This window comes from Athene cunicularia, assembly GCF_003259725.1.
Source record: "Athene cunicularia isolate RWA chromosome 3 unlocalized genomic scaffold, athCun1 chr3_part1, whole genome shotgun sequence".
In the NCBI taxonomy this organism is placed as follows: domain Eukaryota; kingdom Metazoa; phylum Chordata; class Aves; order Strigiformes; family Strigidae; genus Athene; species Athene cunicularia.
The window spans coordinates 15,363,900-15,384,494 of NW_020799097.1; the positions used below are offsets into that span (position 1 = coordinate 15,363,900).

A 20,595-nucleotide genomic window follows, 5' to 3' on the forward strand; every position below is an offset into this window, starting at 1 on the left:
CGCCCTCCCTCCGCCGCCTCGCCTCGCCTCGGGGCGGGAGAGGCCTTCCGCCGCGCTAGGCTGCGGACGGCGGAGGGGCCGGGCGAACATGGCCAGCCCTTCCAGGTGGGAGCGTCTGAAGCCGCTGCGGACGGACATGCTGCGTGTGAGTGAGGTACGCAGCGGGCGGGGGAGGCAGGTGCTGCTGGGGATGGGGAAGGGCGGGACGGCCCTGCAGCGCTTTGCGTCCACCGCGGGAGGTTTTAAAGAGATTCTCGAAAGTCCTTCCCCTCGCCTGTCCGGCGGGAGGTCCCAGAGTTGGAAAGGTGTGGCAGGCCCAGCCAGAGCGGTGCACGAAAGAGGCATTGTCACTGCAGTTTAGTAGGCTGCCCGGGAAAACGTAGTAATGTTACTCATCGTGCAAAGGGATGGTTTTCTTAGCTGCGTTGCTTACAGACTCTTAATCGAGTTAAATAGACTGTAGAGTAGAATTAAACAGATTTGAGAAAAGCAAAGCTACAACTCTATTCTCTTATCTGGACATCTGTGATATTTGGGTAACCTATGCAGCTTCCACTGCTACTTTCAGTAATGGTATGAGGTAGCTAACAAAAAACAGGTCTAGTTTTAGTTCTGTGAAGCTTCTTAAAAATGCTTATTTTTATGAACCTTGACTGTTGGGCTAAATGTTACTTCGTAGTATTATCTTAAAGCCATGAAAAAGTTTATATGGGGTTTTTACACGGGTAATTGAAAATTTCTTATTATTGGCGATGATGATTGTAAGAAACAAAGGGTCTTGGGCACGGCTGCTTTATGTAGGTGTTTAGATGGGTCAACCAGGGGTGATGTTTTCCTGAATCTGCTTTTTATAAATAGGGAAGTCAAGATTGGTGATCATTAGCAGCCTGGGCTGTAATGACCATGGAATAGTGAAGTTCAAGACCCTGAGTGTAGCGAGGAAGGCTGGTAGCAGAGTACAGAACCTGGACTCCAGCTTATTCAGGCTTCAGGACTTCACCTTACTCAGGCAACAGGTAATTGAGATTTTAGGGGAGGCAACTTTGAAAGTTGGAAGAGCTGAAAAGGTAGAGGTATGTAAGGACAGGGATATGCCATCCTGATACTCATGACAAGTAATTGTGTTGAGGGATGGGCACAGCTATACCTGTACTCCAGGGGTGGGGGTCAAAAAGAATATATGAAGAAAGTGGGAGCAAGGAGAAAGATGAAAAAATGTTTTCTGGACATGTAGGTATGCTTCTGGGCAAGCCAAAGTTCTAGTGTTAAAACTAGCAAGGAATGTCAAAGGTGACAAGAAGAACTTTCTACTGCTACTTTAGCAGTAAAGAGGGCAGAGGCAAATGTGAGCTTGTTGCTATTGTGCTGTTCAGAAATTAATTGCCGATTTCAACCTGTATGTTTGAAGTGGCATATCTCAGCTCAGAATAAAATTTATTAATCAAAATAAAAAACATTAGAATCAACACATTGTTGCCAACAAGAAACAAGCATATTTATTCCGGTTGCATAAAATTCTGGACTTCTGGAGGCAATGAAGTCATCAAAGGCAGTTTCAGCCTCCCCTTGGTTTCCGAAGTGTCTCCCACACAGGAAGCTGTCGAGATGCTTGAAGAAGTGATTGTCGGTGGGCGAGAGGTCTGGTGAGTACGGTGGATGAGGCAGAGTTTTGTAGCCCAGCTCGTTCAACCATTGCAGCGTCGAAAGTGCAACGTGTGGCTGCGCGTTATCGTGGAGAAGGATTGGACCCTTTCTGTTGACCAGTGCTGGGCACAGCTGTAGAAGTTTCTGGCGCATTTCATTGATTTGCTGGATGTACTTCGCTGCCGTGATTGTTTCACCCGGATTCGGGAAGCTGTGATGGATTAAACCAGCGGCAGACCACCAGACCATCAGCATGACCTTCTTTTGTTGCAGATTCGGCTTTGGGAAGTGTTGCAGAGCTTCATCGTGGTCCAACCGCTGAGCTCATCGTCGCTGGTTATCACAGAGCATCCATTTCTCGTCGCATGTCACAATATGGCCGAGAAACGGGTCGTTCTGGTTGCGAAAAAGAAGCGACGACGACACTTCAAAACGGCAATTTCTGTGATTCTCATTCAATTCGTGTGGCACCCATTTGTCTAGCTTCTTCGACTTTCCAATCTTCTTCAGATGCTCAGAAACAGTCGATATGCTTACCCCGAGTTCTCTTGCAAGTTCTCAAACAGTTGTGCATGTATCTGCTTCCATCAAAGCCTTCAATTCGTCATCGTCAATAGCAGAAGGATGTCTGCGACCTTCTTGATATTCATGGTCAAAATCGCCACGTTGAAATTTTTGGAACCAAAGTCGCACTGTCCGTTTGTTAACACTTCCCTGGCCATATACCTCATTGATGTTTCGAGCAGCTTGTGCTGCATTACATTAAAGTTTGAACTCCTAGAAGTAGATCTGTTGAAATTGCTGTTTTGACATCGGAACTTCAAACCTCCAAAATTTGTCAAAAACGCAGTTTATATTATAATTTAATTATACAGTGTGAAAGTTCATAACATGAGCTTTTCAAAAATATATTAACAGTACGCCAGTCGAGAAGGTCCTATTCCTGAAACATATACAATGAAAATCACATTACAAAACAGAAATTAATTCCCGAACAGCCTAATACTTGGGGTAAGTCCCAAGAGGGCTGACTGATGTCATTGTGAGGTTGCTTTCATGATCTTTGAGAGGTTGTGGAGGCCAGCTACAGCTTAGCCTCACTTCAGTTCCTTGGAGAACTTCTCTTGGGAGCTATTTCTAGGTCCATGAAGGAACAGGTGATTGGGAATAGCAAACATGACTATACTTGCAACCTGATTACCTTTGGTGATGGAATGACTAGATCTGTAGATCCAAAGCCTTGGATGTCATCTACACTAGCTTTTGAAACAGTCTTCTGCAGTTGGCATGTTACAGACTGTAAGCTACTAGATAAGTAGAAAAAAACCTGGCTGGATCATCAAGCTCAAAGAGGAATGGTTAGTAGTTTATGCTTTACCCAAAAGTGGTGTTCCTAAGGGTCTATCTGGGACCTGTCCTCTTGATAGGAGGAAGACATGAGATGATCCTCGTGGGTAGGGAAAGTGCGTTAAACAGCCAGGCATGGGCTGGAGGCAGTGGGTCATCGGACACCTCACAGACGTTGACCAAGGAAGCTGAAAATTCAAGTGTGAAGTCCTGGCACCTGGGCCTGTACCCTGCAGTGGTACTGGCTGGGGGACCACCCTGCTGAAAGGACCTGGGGGTCCTGATGGATGGTGGGCTAAACATGCACCAGCGCTGCACCCTGGCATTGAGGCATATGAGGCTGTATTAGCAGGAGCATAGCCAGCAAATAAAAGGAAGTGATTCTTCTTGACATGTATGAGGCTGCTCCTGGAATGCTGTGTCCATTTTAGGCCCACCAGTGCAGGAAGGCTGTTGATAACTACTGAGAGAGTTAAGCCACAGAAGCCCTTCAGGACTTGCAAGGAAGTTTAACAAGGAGCTGGTGCCGGATGATTCACAGCAGTGCAGGATGGGAGGCTGAAAGGAAATAGAAACAAAATTTAAACTAAAGAAGCAAGAAAGGTTGCAACTTGATGTATAGTGAAACTTTGTCATTGTGAGGACAGGCAGGCAGTGGAATGGGATGCCCAGAGAGGTGTAGCATCCATCTCTTGGAAATGTTCAAGACCCAGTTGGATAAAGCCTTGAATAAGCTACTCTCATCTGATGGCTGTTCCCATTTGGAGTTGGAGGTTGGACCAGAGACCTTCTTGGGTCTGTTCCAACTGGGATGCGTCTGAATTTCAAAATGCTCATTTTATTAAATTGGAGTGAGGGGTGGAATGAAGTACCTACTTAGGCTCATCATGTCAGTTTCTTGACCAGAGCAGACTCTGCTGCCAGTCTTGTAATGCTATATAATAGCAGTGTATCTTAAGTATTTGTGCTATTACATGAATAGCTGAAGCTTGTGTTTACAGAGTTTAAACAGGTGTCTGTTTGTGTTGTGACCATTGCCTGAGCATTAGGGAGTTCAGTGGTGTTTCCTTGCTTTCCAAGACGGAGGGATGTGTGCTGAGATTAAGGGCTGAAAATTCTGACAGGAATGTAATGAGCATGTATCCCTTCTATACAGTAACATGTTGAATTGTCAGCACTGATGGCTCTAGCATCTAGAGTTGATTTGGGAATTTTGTCTGGTGAGGCTTCCTGTATAGATAGCATTTTATATCGGTTATTTTTTTGTTTTTTCCCCAGTCACAGATGATCAACCTGAATGTGGACAATGATGTACCGTTAGTGAGAAGTAAGTTGCTGTGTTCCACGTGTGAAGACTATTCTTGAAGTATTTTTATGCTTTTTTACAATGCTGAGTAGATGCTGTGAGCAAATGTGAAATTGTTATGTATCTAATATAGGCACAGCAGGAGGAATGCTGCACACAAAATGACAGATATGAAACAACACATTCTTCATGGTTTTTCCTCTTTAAATCTGCTGAAAGAATACCTTCCCACTGCTGTAAAGGAAATAATGTATGGGAAAAGAGTTAGAGAAAACTGGAACATCGTGCTGGCAAACATTGGGTTTTGTGGTGGTTTAGGCCCTGCTGGGACCAGAGACCACGTTGCTGTTGTCCCTCCCCCACCCTCAGGCCGGACAGGCTGGAAGTGAGGCACAAAGCCCGGGGTTGAAATAAGGAGAAATTTTATACAACAGTGTAATAAATAATAATCTGAACAACAATAATAATAAACAGTAGTAGCAATAAACAAGACAAAAGATATACAGAGAAATACCGCAATGGACACAGCCAGCCCGCCACACATGCTTCCCATGACCAAAGCCACAGAGGAAAGCTTCCCGTGCTGCCGCGCCGGACCTGACATCAGCATGGTATGAATAATCTGGCTGGAGAGCCCTTCCCCCTGCTGGGGAAACTTAACCCTATCCTAGCTAAACCAGGACATAATCTACCCCTTTATTCTATACCATCTGCATCATGTCCAGCTGCCATTTAACAATAACAAAACAACAATTAACAAAGGCACAGCATAATTCACGGCATGTTCTCACCCAGAATCAAGTCCCCCTGTAGTACGCATCGGACCTCTCCATCGTCCTGCATCACTCACCAGGTACACCCAGGTCCTTTAGCAAAAGCAATCCCGTGGATGGGTTTGCCTTTACCTTTGCCTGGTGCAGGATTAAACCAGACTATTTTTCCCAATAAAATCCTCATGCGCACCACAGGGACTTTATCCCTGTCTACAGCACATGGAAGTTTTGACTAAGCTGCATCAGCTCAACTGGCAGATCCTCTTGTGTTGACTAACCAGGTAGCATTTGCTAGATGCGTGTCCCAGTCTTTGAAGGTCCCACCTCCCAGTGCTTTCAGTGTGGATTTTAACAGTCCATTGTAGAGCTCGATCTTCCCAGAGGCTGGTGCGTGGTAGGGGATATGGTAGACCCACTCGATGCCGTGTTCTTCTGCCCAGGCATTTATGAGGTTGTTTCGAAAGTGGGTCCCATTGTCTGACTCAATTCTCTCTGGGGTGCCGTGTCGCCACAGGACTTGGGTTTCAAGGCCCAGGATGGTGTTCCGGGCGGTGGCGTGGGGCACTGGGTAAGTTTCCAGCCATCCAGTGGTTACTTCCACCATTGCAAGTACATGGCTCTTCCATTGGCGGGTCTGTGGCAGTGTGATGTAGTCGATCTGCCAGGCCTCTCCATATCTATATTTCAGCCATCGCTCTCCATTTCGCTGGGGCTTCACCCGCTTGGCATGTTTGATTGCAGCACACGTCTCACATCCGTGGATGATCTCTGCAATGGTGTCAATAGTAAGGTCCACCCCTCCATCTCAAGCCCACCTGTATGTTGCATCTCTACCTTGGTGGCCCGAGGTCTCATGGGCCCAGCGGGCTATGAACAGTTCACCTTTGCGCTGCCAGTCCAAGTCCACCTGAGCCACTCTAATCTTAGCAGCTTGGTCTGCCTGCTGGTTGTGTCGATGCTCATCAGTGGCCCGACTCTTGGGTACATGGGCATCCACGTGGTGCACCTTCACAACGAGGTTTTCCACACAGGCTGCAATGTCCTGCCACACCTCAGCAGCCCAGATGGTTTTACCCTTACGTTGCCAGTTGCTCTGCTTCCATTGCTGCAACCATTTCCACAGGGTATTCGCCACTGCCCACGAGTCAGTGCAGAGGTAGAGCCTCGGCCACTTTTCCCGCTCAGCAATATCCAAAGCAAGCTGGATGGCTTTCATCTCTGCAGACTGGCTTGATTCTCCCTGTCCCTCAGCAGCTTCAGTGACCCATCGTGTGGGACTCCATACAGCAGCCTTCCACTGTCGATGTTTTCCTACAGTGCGACAAGACCCATCAGTGAACTGGGCATATCGCTTCTCATCCAGCAGCTTGTTATATGGTGGGGCCTCCTTAGCACGTGTCTCCTCCTGTTCTGGTGACATCCTGGAATCTTTGCTCTCCGGCCAGTTCGTGATCACTTCTAATATCCTTGGGCAGCTGGGGTTCCCTATTCGAGCCCGTTGTGTTATCAACGCAACCCATTTACTCCACGTGGCATCTGTTGCATGATGCGTGGAGGAGGCCTTTCCTTTGAACATCCACCCCAGCACCAGCAGTCAGGGTGCCAGGAGGAGCTGTGTTTCAGTGCCGACCACTTCTGAGGCAGCCCGAACTCCTTCGTACGCTGCCAGTATCTCCTTCTCAGTTGGTGTGTAATTAGCTTCAGAGCCTTTGTATCCCCGGCTCCAAAAGCCTAGAGGTCGGCCTTGGGTCTCCCCAGGTGCTCTCTGCCAGAGGCTCCAGGTAGGGCCATTCTCTCCGGCTGCGGTGTAGAGCATGTTCTTAACCTCCTGTCCTTCCCGAACTGGCCCGAGGGCTACTGCCTGGGCAATCTCCCACTTAATTTGTTCAAAGGATTGTTGTTGCTCAGGGCCCCATTCAGAATCATTCTTCTCCCGGGTTACGTGTTAGAGAGGGCTCACAATCAGGCTGCAGTTCGGGATGTGCATCCTCCAGAACCCCACAGTGCCCAGGAAAGACTGAGTCTCCTTTTTAGAGGTTGGTGGGGCCATGGCTGTTATCTTGTTTATCACCTCCTTTGGGATGTGGCGACACCCATCTTGCCATCTTATTCCTAGGAATTGAATTTCCCTTGCAGGCCCCTTAACTTTCTTTTGCTTAATGGCAAAGCCGGCCTTCAGGAGGGTTTCAGTTAGCTTCTTTCCTTTCTCAAAGACCTCATCGACTGTGTTCCTCCACACAATGATGTCATCAATATACTGCAGGTGTTCTGGAGCCCCACCTTTCTCCAGCGCAGTATGGACCAGTCCATTGCAGATGGTAGAGCTGTGGTTCCACCCCTGGGGCAATCGATTCCAGGTGTACTGGATGCCTCTCCAAGTGAACACAAACTGTTGCCTGCACTCTGGCGCTACCAGAATGGAGAAGAATGTGTTAGCAATGTCAGTCGTGGCGTACCACTTGGCTGCCTTCGACTCCAGTTCATACTGGAGCTCTAGCATGTCCAGCACTGCAGCACTCATTGCTGGCGTAACTTCATCCAGGCCACGGTAGTCCACAGTTAGCCACCATTCCCCATTAGGCTTTCTCACTGGCCATATAGGGCTGTTGAAGAGTGAATGAGTTTTGCTGATCACCTTCTGGCTTTCTAGTTGACGGATCAGCTGATGGATGGGGACCAGGAAATCTCGGTTGCTGCGGTACTGCCACCGGTGCACCGTCCTGGTAGCAATCGGCACTCGCTGCTCCTCAGCCTTAAGCCGCCCCACCACTGAGGGATCCTCCGAGAGGCCGGGTAAGGTGGGCAACTGTTCAACCTCCTCCAGGGCAGCTACACCAAAAGCCCACCGGTACCCTTTTGGGTCTTTGAAGTACCCTCTCCTGAGATACTCTATGCCCAGGATGCACGGGGCATCTCGGCCAGTCACAATGGGGTGCTTATGCCAGTCCTTCCCAGTAGGGTCAGCTGTTGGGATCCCCCTGTCATTCCGGAGATGCAGATGGATTCAACCCCACTGTAGCTCGATGGCATCAGGGTGCACTGTGCGCCAGTGGCCACCAAAGCCTTATACTCTTGTGGGTCTGACGTGCCAGGCCATTGGATCCACGCTGTCCAGTAAATCCAATTATCCCTTTCCTCCACCTGGCTGGAGGCAGGGCCCCTCTAATCCTGCTTATCATCACTCACTTCTTGTAAGAATGCTTCCTGCAAGAATGATTCACTGGTCCCCTCAAGAGGGTCAGACATAACTTTGGCCATTCTGTTCTGTCTGGGGGATTTCCGACTGGACGCTGGAGCTGCGCTTTTGTTGGAGGACTCCCCTTTTGTGATGGTCTTCCCTTTCAGCTGCTCTACTCGTGCAGCTAGGGCGGCAGTGGGCTCACCATCCCACCTCCTCATGTTTTCTCCATGGTCACGAAGGAAAAACCACAGGGTGCCTCGTGATGTGTACCTTCTGCTGACTTTCTTTTGGGTGGGGAAACGTTTACTTCTAATGGCTGAGACATTGGCCCATGCAGGTGGAATGTAGGACATGTCCTCTTCCACTTTCTGGACCCTCTGAGACAGTTCCTTTACAGCTGAAACCCAGGAATGTTGAGATGGAGATTTCCCTCATATTGCTGGAGCTTGCCAACCACTCCATCCACTGTTAGAGTGTGGGTGTCTGTCCACCAGAACACTATTGCCAGTGCTTTTGAGTGTGCTTCTGGTGCCACATCAGGTGTGTGCAAGGGGCCTGATCTGGGTCCATGGGTGACTGCTCATCATTCAGATCACCATAGATCATCTCAAACACAGCCAGTTCCTTTGAGGTTCTGGATGCCTTTCTCAATGCTGGTCCATTTGCTTAGCTTGTAGGGGTGCCTCTCCCTTACACGGAGCAGGAGTCACTTCCAAAGGCTGAGGGTTTGAGTCTGTTTCCCTATTACCCTGTCAATGCCAGCATCCTTGGCCAAAGATCCCAGCTGCTTGGCCTCTCTCCCCTCCATTTCAAAAGCACTGGCTCCATTGTCCCAGCATCGGAGCAGCCAGGTGCAAATCTGCTCACCTCCCAGGCGGCTGAAATCTCTCCACCTATCTCACAACTCAGTTGGGGATAGAGATTGGACGATCACCTCTGGCCCTTCCTCCTGTTCCCCTGCTGGGCCTGGTTCATCCCCATCCCCCACTTTGCGAGCTGACTTTCTGGTATATTTTGTTTTCTGTATCGGGCAACTGATACCGGCACTGGCTGGCTCTCTGGCTCAGCTGCTGTGCTGGTAGAGGCAACTGATACTGACTCTGCCTGTTCCCCCGGCCCAGCTGCTGTACAAGTAAGTTCATTCTCAGATCCTGCAGCCCTTTTTCCTCCTTGAGGGCAGTGAGTGGTCTTAAAAAGGACATGGTAGGCATGGGCAAGTCCCCAACACATCGCAGCGAGTGGTGTCTCCTGGGTTTTGCCAGCTTGGTAACACACCCTTTCCAAGCACTCCATCAGCTTATCAGGGCTCTGCATTTGTTCGAGAGTGAAATTCCAAAGCATTGGAGGTGACCACTGACCCAGGCATTTGCCCATCTTTTCACACACCCATTGCCACTCCCTATTATCTGATCTCAGGGCCGGTTTCCAGGCACTGCTATTGTTAGAGAAGTGCCGCATGGCCAAAATCGAAATCAGGCAGAAATTCAGAAGGTATCGTGCCACAATCACACTGGCCTGCAGGCTCCAAGGATAATTGAAACTCCCAAAAACCGAGAGGATCTCTTCCCCTGGCTCACCAATAGAGGAGGTGAGACCCCTAACGAAAGCCCAGGCAGCAAACAGGTACCGGCCCACCCCCCCCCACAGTGATACAAGCGCATTATAAGCAGTCAGTAGCCAGTATAACAAAAAGAGACCCTTTACACGTTTTCCACCGACAACAAACATCAGCACTGAGATCATATACTGGATATAAGGATTAATCCAGCCCCACCACACAAGCAAGTGGGCCAGCATTGCAAACATTTTCTTATCAAACAAGTACAAACAGAAAAATTGTACCTAACAGATTGCTTTAACACATTCTGGTCAGGGTCTGTCCCTTTTTGATTCTTATTTCAACCCAATTCGTGCCCCACGTTGGGCGCCAGGAAAGGCTGTAGTGGTTTAGGCCACGCCGGGACCGGAGACCATGTTGCCGTTGTCTCTCCCCCACCCTCAGGCCGGACAGGCTGGAAGTGAGGCACAAACCCCAGGGTTGAAATAAGGAGAAATTTTATACCACAGTGTAATAAATAACAATCTGAACAACAACACTAACAATAATAACAACAATAAACAGTAGTATCAATAAACAAGACAAAAGATATACAGAGAAATACTGCAGTGGACACAGCCAGCCCGCCACGTGTGCTTCCCATGACCAAAGCCACAAAGGAAAGCTTCCCATGCTGCCACGCTGGATCTGACATCAGCATGGTATGAATAACCCGGCTGGAGATCCCTTCCCCCTGCTGGGGAAACTTAACCCTATCCTAGCTGAACCAGGACAGTTTTCAACTGGTATTAACAAATGTAAATACAAGCTTGAGTGAATTTGCATTGTGGGTTTTTTTTTTCCTCACCAGCTGAATAGTCTGACACATCTTGCAGTAGCACAGTCCAAAACTGAGCTGTTGAGCCTGTCTCTTCATGTTGAAGAGTGCACAATCTTGTAGCCATGGAATCAGTGTGATATACTATGAGTGAAAGTGCATGTCTCATTCTTCCTGGGAAAAATACTGAAGTTTGAATGAGAGTGTTTTCTAGGGAAGTTTTCTTACACACGCACCGATGTGCATGCACACATATTCTCTTGAGGCATTAGACTGGAATATTGTTTAGTGACACAGTTTGATCAGATACAAAATACTTGTCTTTTCTCCTGCAAAACAAACCAAGTAACATCAGGATATGATAGTCTTTCATTGATTCTAGCAACACAGTAGTGCACGTGTACCACATCTTTTTTGGTACCCCAGAAATATGTGGGGTTTTATACTTTGTGCGTACATAAAGAACCTAAAGTTAAGCAAGCTGTTCATCAGTAACTTTACTGCTGTTCCTGTAAATATGCTGGTAATGAATACACATATCACAGGGATCTCTCTTAAACCTGTGGTGTCCTGGTATCTGTAGATCTTTGTTGTATTAGTAAATTAAACAACAGCATGAACAATTCTTTTGCCCTGAAGCCAAGTAGTACAACCAGAGTTTGTTCATATATTAAGTTCTTGTACTACAGAACAGATTGGTCATGTCCAGGCTGGAACAGTCCCTGAAATCAAGCTAACCCTTAAGCCATACCTGAATGTTATTTGGGAGATCTAGTGGTTAATTTGGGCCAAAAGGGTGTGAAAATACATTTTCAGTCTTATGGAGCAAATGACAGAGCTGCAGTTCCTGGCAGTGCTCTGACACTATCTGTAGTTAACCAAAGGTTTCATTGGTATTCATTCAGTAGTCTGAGCACATGTCCTACAGAACATACAGTTACATAGCTATTAATATCCGTAGTAGCAGTCTGAAGCCATGAACATTGATAGCATGAAGATGCATGCTTGCTGTTTAGATATACTCATTGCAAACAAATGAAGGTATATATAGTTAATAGACTTTATATGATGCCATTGCAATGTCAGCATTAATAATTGCAGTGCTTTCTGACTTTATCTTCATTGTTACTTCATTGCAATTGGGTTTTTAAAGAATATTTAATACTCATGTAGTAGGGTTTTTTTATTCTGTCAAAATATCCTGTCAAAACTTTACAGGAACTCTGAAAGTCAAAAAGCCTCGATTTGATGCATCCTTGGTCTACTTGACCCGAAAATTCATGGATCTTGTCAAAACAGCTCCAGATGGTGTCCTTGATTTGAATGAAGTAGCAACAGCACTTGGAGTACGAAAACGAAGAGTGTATGACATCACCAATGTGTTGGATGGAATAAACTTAATTCAGAAAAGATCTAAGAATCTTATACAGTGGGTGTGAGTTGGCTTTGAAACTTCTAATTTCTGAAACAATCAAACCCAACAGTGTTGAGTAATGTTTATAACTTTGAGAGCATTTTTAAGCATATTGAATTACTTGTAATAGCTGAAAATATTTGAAATTCTTCTGTATACTTAAGCTGTCTGAATTACTATATTAACAAGTATCAAGTGCAGAAGCACAATGAAGCATATTTCAGCAGAGTAAGAATGCCAGAGTTCCTGGTTCTTCTCTGTTAGTATATTTTGTGTTCAGTAAACCGGCTCTTATTTATATAAACATACTAGACAACTTTCATATTCTTCTAGAGGTTCTAATTTTGACCAAGTTGTTGGAAAAGCACCACAGCAGCAAAGCCTTAGAGATGAACTTTCTGATTTGTCAGCCATGGAAGAAGCTCTGGATGAATTAATCAAGGATTGTGCTCATCAGTTATTTGAACTAACAGATGACAAAGAAAATGCAAAATATCCTTTTAACTCTTGCATTACTTTAACATGTGGTTTTGGTTGCAAGTACTCAGGTATCTAGTAGTAAGTGTAGGCTGATACCACAGGTATACAGTAATACCCTGCTTTGCCGAACCATGCACGATCTAGCCTGTTCTCAGGGGAGTGCTACTTGTGTGACCTTTCCGCTGCAGAAGAATGGAAGTGGGGCAGTAGTCTTAGTACCCTGACCATCACCTTGTTCTCTCCATTATAATTTGTCTCAGTGGCAGATCTTGACCTACCAGTGAGATTGAGTTGCTTAGTGAGATGAGAAAGAGGATCCAAAACAGAGTCCCAGTGACCTGCTGCCAAGAAGATAAATGGTACATTGGTTGTGTCCTAATACTGTTATGTCTCTTGAGAGGGGTTCCAATGCAGTCTTCTCTTTGACATGGATTTTGATAATAGAAAAGGGATTTCTTTTAAGATGACATAAACATTGGATTTTAGCTTTGGGTTACAATAAAATATTACATGGCTCCTTTGTCTGGCAGAATGTTAAAGTCTGTGCTCAAATGAACTGTGCCCATTTTCTGAATGGTATGAGAAAAACTTTTCATTACTCCTTATGTGTTTTGGTTAAGAAAATAATTCTATAGTTTTCCAGGAAATTATTTATGTGCATAGTTATTGCAGAACAAAGTAGTAATTTATCAAGGGCAGTATTCCCTCTGCATTGTAGACTTTTGACAGCATCTGTGAAAAATGTTTGTCAGATGTTTTTTAATATTATCTATTTTTTAAAGCTTTTTCCTTCCTAGAAATGCAAAAAGGTTTTCCACTTGTTAACTACTACTTAATTTTACAAAGCTAGTATTAAAGGAACCTTAGCTGAACTATTTACCACTTAAGTTGGTATTCTGGTTCAACATATCTTAACATCATACTCTTTGCTTCTGCCTGTTAGCAAATTATTTTACAGAATCCTTGACCAATGTATACACTAGCTTATGTGACATATCAAGATATCCGTAACATTCAGGCATTTCAGGAACAGATTGTGATTGCAATTAAAGCTCCAGAGGAAACCAAACTGGAAATACCAATTCCTAAAGAAGTAAGTTCTACACATTCCACTTTTAAGGGAACCAAAGGTCTCAAATCTGACTTTTGCAGCCACAATCGGTAATTGACTTCCAGTTTCTTTGTCATGTATAGCAAATACTGGTACTTCATTGTTCTTGTGTTTCACTAAACAGTGCTGTAGGGGTAATAGTCTAAGAAACATTTTCAGTATTTTCTGTTTACCCATATTACTAAACAATAAACATGTCTGAGCTTTAGTTATTTGGTTTTGCTAGAGAGAATGGAACAGCTGTAACAAACGTTGAGAATGATCTTAACAGCATGTAAATGCTGTCTTACTGCTTAATGAGTAGATGGCTATTGTATATTGAAATATGAAATGCACAGTGTGTTTGACAAAAGAAAACGTTTTGGTACTCAAGATGGACTTTTCATGGAGGTGGAGGCCTGTGCTCTGTCCTCACCTCATGGTACAGCACATCCTCCCACCCAGGTCATACAGAGGAGCCATAGCTTTGCCCTCTGCACCCAGTCACTGCACCTGCATTGGGGCCTGTGTACTGGGAACCCACTGGTTAAAGTGGTGCTGTGAAAGAGGGGAAATACTGGAAGTAAGCTTGAGATAACAAGTGGAGCTTTAATTCTGTTTTTCTTTTGTGTGTGCATTTTTTACAATGTTCTTAATTGTGTAGCCATCAAATTTGCCTTGCTGTTTGCACAGAAAGGGAGGTGATACTGTAGGAAAAGAAGATAGGAATCAATAGAACCAGAGAAGACTTCGATCCACTGCATAGATCTGCAGTGGTTTCACTGGTAAAAGCAGCTGGCTCACATCTTGTGGAAATGAAAAAGATAAGATTTCAGAGGCTTCCTGAAGCAAAAGAAGGCAGGATTTTAAAAACTATCTGAGGGAGAACAGAATCTTCTCTGTTGTCCGTTAAGTTTGATTTGCTCTGTGCCTAGCAATGTGATGTCTGCTGAAGGAGGGTGGTAAAAGTAATATAATTTAGTTGCTTTGCCATATTATTAACGTTGCTATGTGCTCTGATTTGTTTCTGATCCATGGCATTGACTTGTCAAGTTTTAAATTTTGTTATTCCTCCTAAATGTATAGTAAACCTTGGTCATATGTGTAAAGGTCAGTAAGAAGACTAAACAAAGATTTGTTAAGTGCATCTTCATCAAAAATGAAACTTTGTTAGCTTAATAATTGGCCTACAAATCTGTGTAATAGAGTCATAATTTATGTAGAACTAGTAACACAATTTCAAATAGTTATGTTATTCCTGTATTTGTTCTTTTCATGATCTATTGGCTTTAAAATATGTGCAAAACCAGATAACTGATGTGTGAGATTTGTTCTTCGGTTTATATGCAAGTCACTGTTTTATAGAATTGCATAGAAGTACATGTGAAGAGCACAAAAGGACCTATCGATGTGTACCTATGTGAGGTGGAACAAGAGAAGCCAGGTGCCAAAACTTTTGAAGAAATGGATACTGTTACTTCTGAAACCCAGCCATCAGTTCCTCCTGATGAAGGTAGTCTCTTCCACTTACATTTTTATCTCTGTGTAATCTGATAAAGTTGAAAACTGTACTATACAAGTATAATTTTCTGGGCATAGTTTGTGGGCCAAGATGTGTAGGAGTATAGGAAATGCCTAAAGGAGAAGTCTATACTGTTGTGTTACCTCACAATAGTGGGAGGTCAGACACGTGCACACAAAGCAAGGCACTCTTGTTCCTGACCCTTTTCTTCCTTTGCTCGTTACTGGTTTCCTGTCAGAGCTGTGCTCTGCCAATGGAACAATGTGTGTCAGTTCTCAGCTGCCTCGCTGCGGAGTCCAGCAGCTAGGCTGAAATAGTGTGAGAATTAAAGTGCTGCTTCAAACACGGGTGTGTGCTGCTTTTGCTCATTACTGTCCTGTCTGAGGGAGGGCAGACAGAAGAGGGGATGCAGTATTTTGAGCTGCTAAAATGAGATTGACTGCAGGATAGTCTCTCAGGAGCTCTGGAGCTGCAGGATGTTGTGGTTTAAAAATAAATGTGGCGGGAATTGCAGTAGCTCAGAACACAAAAAATAGATTATTTTTAGCAGTGCTCCTTTACAGTTGAGAGGAAAAGTTGACTTTTTAATCTTAGGCAGGTTTTTTACTTTATTTTTGCTTGCAAGATGACTCAAAATTGTCTTTCCTACAATGACAGTAATCATATTCCTTTTCTTACTTTCCTTTCAAAGTGAGATCTCCGGAGGAAGAAAAAAACCAAACCACCTGAGATGATGGATTAATTACAACTCAAAAAATCAAGTACAGAATGTAAATATCTGTGTTACAGAGCTTTTCCAAAGCCGCTTGGATCTGCAAAATTACTAACCTGAAATGTTCCAAAGTGTTTTAAATTTACAGCAGCAGTGGGTTGGTTGAGTGCTTTCACAGGATTGCTTATCTCCCAAGTCAAAAGACAACAGTTCCTAGAGTTCCTTTTAGGAGCTTTGTTTTTATAATTGCATGTGATCTACAGAGCTTTGGGAAAATGGTATTTTTAGCTTATGAAATAATTTTATTTGATGGAAAACATAGGTAATTGATTATTTCTGAAAATGAAGATATGAAATTATTTCTGGAATGATCCATAATCCTTATAAGAATGTATATAATAGAGAAATGCACTTTTCAGTTCTGAGGCTGCACTACTACTAAGCAGGATTGTCAAATAAAGAGTGTAACGAAGAACTGGTGTATCAGAAGCCTTCGCTATAAGGAACAAGATGTAAATATCATGAGTTATGCCTTACACTGTGTAGATGCTGCTTGCATTGTTTGCATCCAGCTCTGCATCAACTATGGTATTAACACTGAAGTTAAATAATTGGGGGTTTTGTACATACCTGTATCATGTCTAGGTAGTTACTGATGTAGATTTATTGAGATGGTTTGCATTTCTGCCTTTGTACAGCAAAGAAATAAAATGAACTTCTAAAAATATTAAAATAGCCTAATTGGTCAGTCCAATGAAACATGTTGGGTTGTCTTTGTTGGAATTCACTGGGTAACTACAAACATTAAAACTGATATGAAAATTTTAAATCTGTTATCTGTGGTACTGGCAGCTAGCAGTTTGTTTCTTGTGATGACACAATACTGTAGCAATTTTCAGAAGAAACATTATGATCAATAACTACTTAAATGGGTCCCTTCCAGTTTCTAGAGTTCACATTCAGCATAGCTTTGGTCTAGTACCATGATTTCTTTGTGGCTTAGCTTGCAAAAACATGTAAAATACTTTAGAACTACATTTGTATTCACCTATCTTAGCATCTGTAAAATGAAGCTTCAGCATTTTGATTCTGGCTTTTTTAAGTGAGTTGACTATCACTGTACAAATACCATACTTAGGCTCATTTCACTCCAGTAATGAAAAGTGTATTTCAGTTTTCTGTATGGGGAAGGGTGGGTTGGTTGGTTGATTTTTAAATCTGAACTCCCAATATCAGCAACTATCCATCTACTTACAAGAGAGAACAAGAAGTTATTAAACCTTAACTCATTTTAATCAGCAACTCTATGGCTATTTTAGACAGATGCTGTGAAATTAAATGCCATATATTCTAGTAATAAATACAGGTAAGGTAGGGCAGTTGACACTGAAGACCTTAAATATACCTAAATACAGATGGAGAGTTAACCCAGTTTTCTACGAAGTTCACTAGTTCTGCAAAATGTGTAGTAGTATAATGTGCAAATTGGGAAATACACCAAGTTCAAGCTTCTCTCAGAAAGTAATCTTGACTTGCGTATGTGCTACCAAATTTCAGCTCAAGAATGTAGGACTTTGGTGTTGGATGCTATTTGTCTGCATCTCTGTAAAATGCAAACTGCAGGCTCAGTTGTTACAACAATAAGTAAAAGCAAAGTGAAGGCACATTTCATACATAATCACAGTAAAAATGGGGAAGGTGCTCCTCCAATGGAGCTGGGCCTGGGGGTTAAAATTAAGAAGTCATCTTTTCACACAGGAAGGTTGTCCTTTTCCTTCAGTGGCTGGCTTCTTTCCAGGTGGCAAACTCGCTCTTTGAGTTTTTGCACTGCTATTCTGTTTTGGTGGGGAGAGAGGTCTGTGCCTAACGGAAGTATTTATTGATCCCCCTACCCTAGTTCAACAACATGGGATAACATTTGCTGCAAAACGTACAAATTTCCAGCACCAACAACTAATGCTATGTGTTAGGGCAGGATTTTGTTACATGATGATACAGTGTTTTGAACTGTGGAGCAAGAGGTATACTTCTACAAAAAACTCTTATAAATGGAAGTGTGTCTTCAAAAGCAGACATACTTTATTTAATTGATTTTTTTTTTTATTTTGAACAAATCTAGTGATTCTGGTTTTCCTCTCTCCTTTGTGGGGCTTTTCTAGCTGTAGAATTAATTTTCTAACTTCAAGCTACACGATTATCACAGTGAAATGGGAGAGGCTGTAATATAACAGTTATAATTATTTTCTTAAATACATTTATTGTTTTAATAGTGCACCTTCAGTGGAACAAATGGACTCTTGAAGATAAAACCACTTTGTTGTGGCTACTTGGATACTTAACAGTATTATCCACTTGCGATACTGTGAAACAATACACTCTATAAGCTCAGTATTCTAACTAGCTGAAAAGATTAGACTTGAACTTGAGGAAAAGTTCCTGAGTGATGCTGAACTTAAATACCAGTTACAAGCTCACTTAAAAACTATATGTGATAGGACCTAACTCTGAATTTGCATAATCATGCTTGATTTTTTTCTGAAAGTTTATTAAGGTTAAAGTATTTTTGTTGAGTCCATATCTGTCCATTTTCAGCATATTTGTAAGTGTAAGCACTTCCCTTGGCTATTTGAGGACTCTGCCTGTAATAAATTAAAAAGCTCTAACACTTTTGTCTTTCCTTCAATGAGGATGGATGAGCATCTAAATGCATTAATCAGCAGTAGTGACAGCCAGGATCCATAATTATAAAATGGCCTGGTTTTGCTGACTCTATAACTGGAATTATGTGATTTGTAAAGAAGAGGGAAGATTGCTTTAAATTATGATCTTTTGGAAAGCACTTAAAAGACAGCAAATTCCTTCATTTTGAATAATCTTTTTGTTGTGTGTGAAGAGCCTTGTTATAAGCATAATTAAATTACACTGATTTCAAAAGTCACTTCAGCTCTTATAATTTTCAGTGGTGACGTTAGCCTGCTTGCTAGACAATCGGCTGGTCCCAAGTAGCTGGAGTTGACTGCAAGCTTTTAACACGTGCGTTCCCCAGTCTTGGTGTATAGGCTGGCTCTGGCACTGTGCTGGGACTTAAGGAACTGCTGAAGCGTTTATCCGCTACCTGGAATCTGCTATTTTTGGTTCCATTGCTGATCTGCCAGCGGTAATTTGTGAGAAGTGTGTTGAGGCTAAAACCACAGAAATTATACTTGGTTATGTACAGTTTATGTAAGTCTACACAAGGCTTCTCGCATAGATGTTTACTGAAGGATTGGGATATTTGTTTGTAAAAAAACATGGTGTATGTTCGGAAGGAAATCTTAATGACGCTTGGAGAGAAAGAGGAGCTTGGTTGTCTCCATGTATTTCATAAGTGGTTCCTTCCTTTCATCCCACTGGTCTGATGATGGGCTGTCTGTGGGCCTGTAGCTGTGCTCTCTGGACACCTGCACCTATACATGCCTTATGGTAGCTCCTCACAACGTGAGCCATGCATGAGGCAGCATTTGTAATCGCCCCTGGATTAAGTGATGGGGCTACAGGACATGATTTTAAAAGCTGTAACAGCAAATTCAAAAGATAGAAGCTCAGGACATCATTAGTCTTTTAATTTAGGAATCTCAAAATTTGCAAGAAGCTATCTGAGCTCCTGGAACAGTTTTGCTTTCAGTCTTTTGTAGATTCTAATGTAAATCCTGCACAGATCTGGTTTTAGATAATGCAGTATATTTTTTATATATATATTTTAATTACGACACACACAAATTCTTAAGAGGCTTGCTGGCTCCTAAACCCAGGATAACATATGTGTGCACAAAGTGTAACCTCGAGAAGAAGAGTTCATTCCAAATGTGAAACTAAAAGTTAGCTGTCAGGAGAAAAATTCAAAGTCCAGTAAAAACATTTCAGAATTTGTTTGGATAATAAAGTTTTATAGGGGATTGTAAATTAGAGATGGGTCCAGACCTTTAAGCACAACTCAGAAGCAAATATCTACAAACTTTAAGAGTAAAGCAAGGTCAGTGGGCCCCATGTTTATTATACCAGTCATAAGGGTAAAGCTTGAACCTAGATACAGACTTCTCTAAAGATCGAGATTTCTGGCTGAGATTTAGTGTGACCAAAATATTTGAGAGGCAGCTGGGATTCCAACGGAAGAATTCTAGATCTGGAAACATGAGTGAAGGGGGAAATTCCCTCCATTATTTGCAGCAGTAGCTGTTTGTAGGCAGTTACCTACTTTTTTCTTTACAAGCATGCAAAAAGAAGTTCTTGAACATGAATATGTGTAGGAAATATATTCTACTAAATACTGCAAGTTGTCAATTTTTAGCATGGCATCTGAAATAAGGGAAGGCATTACTGTGATTTTGAAAAGAAGGACACACAGTGTCTCTAATGCTGTTACTGGTGAGATCCATCTTTCTGCAAACTGTGATGAGACTGTCTTCTGACATTCTCATCTGCTAGGTTGTACTCTGCCTGTGCTATTGTTCAGAACTGTCCAGAAAATAAATTGTATGTAGAATGAATGAATGAATGAATGAATGAATGAATGAACTCCTGTTTTCCCCTAATGAGACTCATGAACATTCAAACGATTTCTTCATGAACATACAGCAGCTATGAAAGTGCTCTGAGTAACACCAGACACTCTGCTGGGCACTCACGGATCAAACCAAGCTTCCCAGAAGTTAGCTGTGATCTCTTCATGATCCCTAAAACACCTGCAAAAACAGCACAATATACACTTACAT

The 20,595-nt window shown here is 43.2% G+C and overlaps 1 protein-coding gene across 4 annotated transcripts; it reads left to right on the forward strand.

The window, feature by feature from the left end:
- Positions 1 to 6: 6 nt before the first annotated feature.
- E2F6 (E2F transcription factor 6) lies at positions 7 to 18,507 on the forward strand. Of its 4 annotated transcripts, XM_026845538.1 has the most exons (8): positions 48 to 154; positions 859 to 1,016; positions 4,270 to 4,318; positions 11,845 to 12,061; positions 12,374 to 12,532; positions 13,499 to 13,613; positions 14,976 to 15,123; positions 15,824 to 18,507. In XM_026845538.1, exons 3-8 carry the CDS (start codon positions 4,276 to 4,278, stop codon positions 15,859 to 15,861), a joined length of 720 nt encoding a protein of 239 aa, XP_026701339.1. In that variant the 5' UTR covers positions 48 to 154; positions 859 to 1,016; positions 4,270 to 4,275; the 3' UTR covers positions 15,862 to 18,507. The 4 variants fall into 4 exon arrangements, with proteins under 4 accessions (XP_026701336.1, XP_026701337.1, XP_026701338.1 ...); XM_026845535.1 differs by lacking the exon at positions 859 to 1,016 and having other exon boundaries at positions 7 to 154; XM_026845536.1 differs by lacking the exon at positions 859 to 1,016 and having other exon boundaries at positions 7 to 154; positions 11,845 to 12,055.
- Positions 18,508 to 20,595: the final 2,088 nt, after the last annotated feature.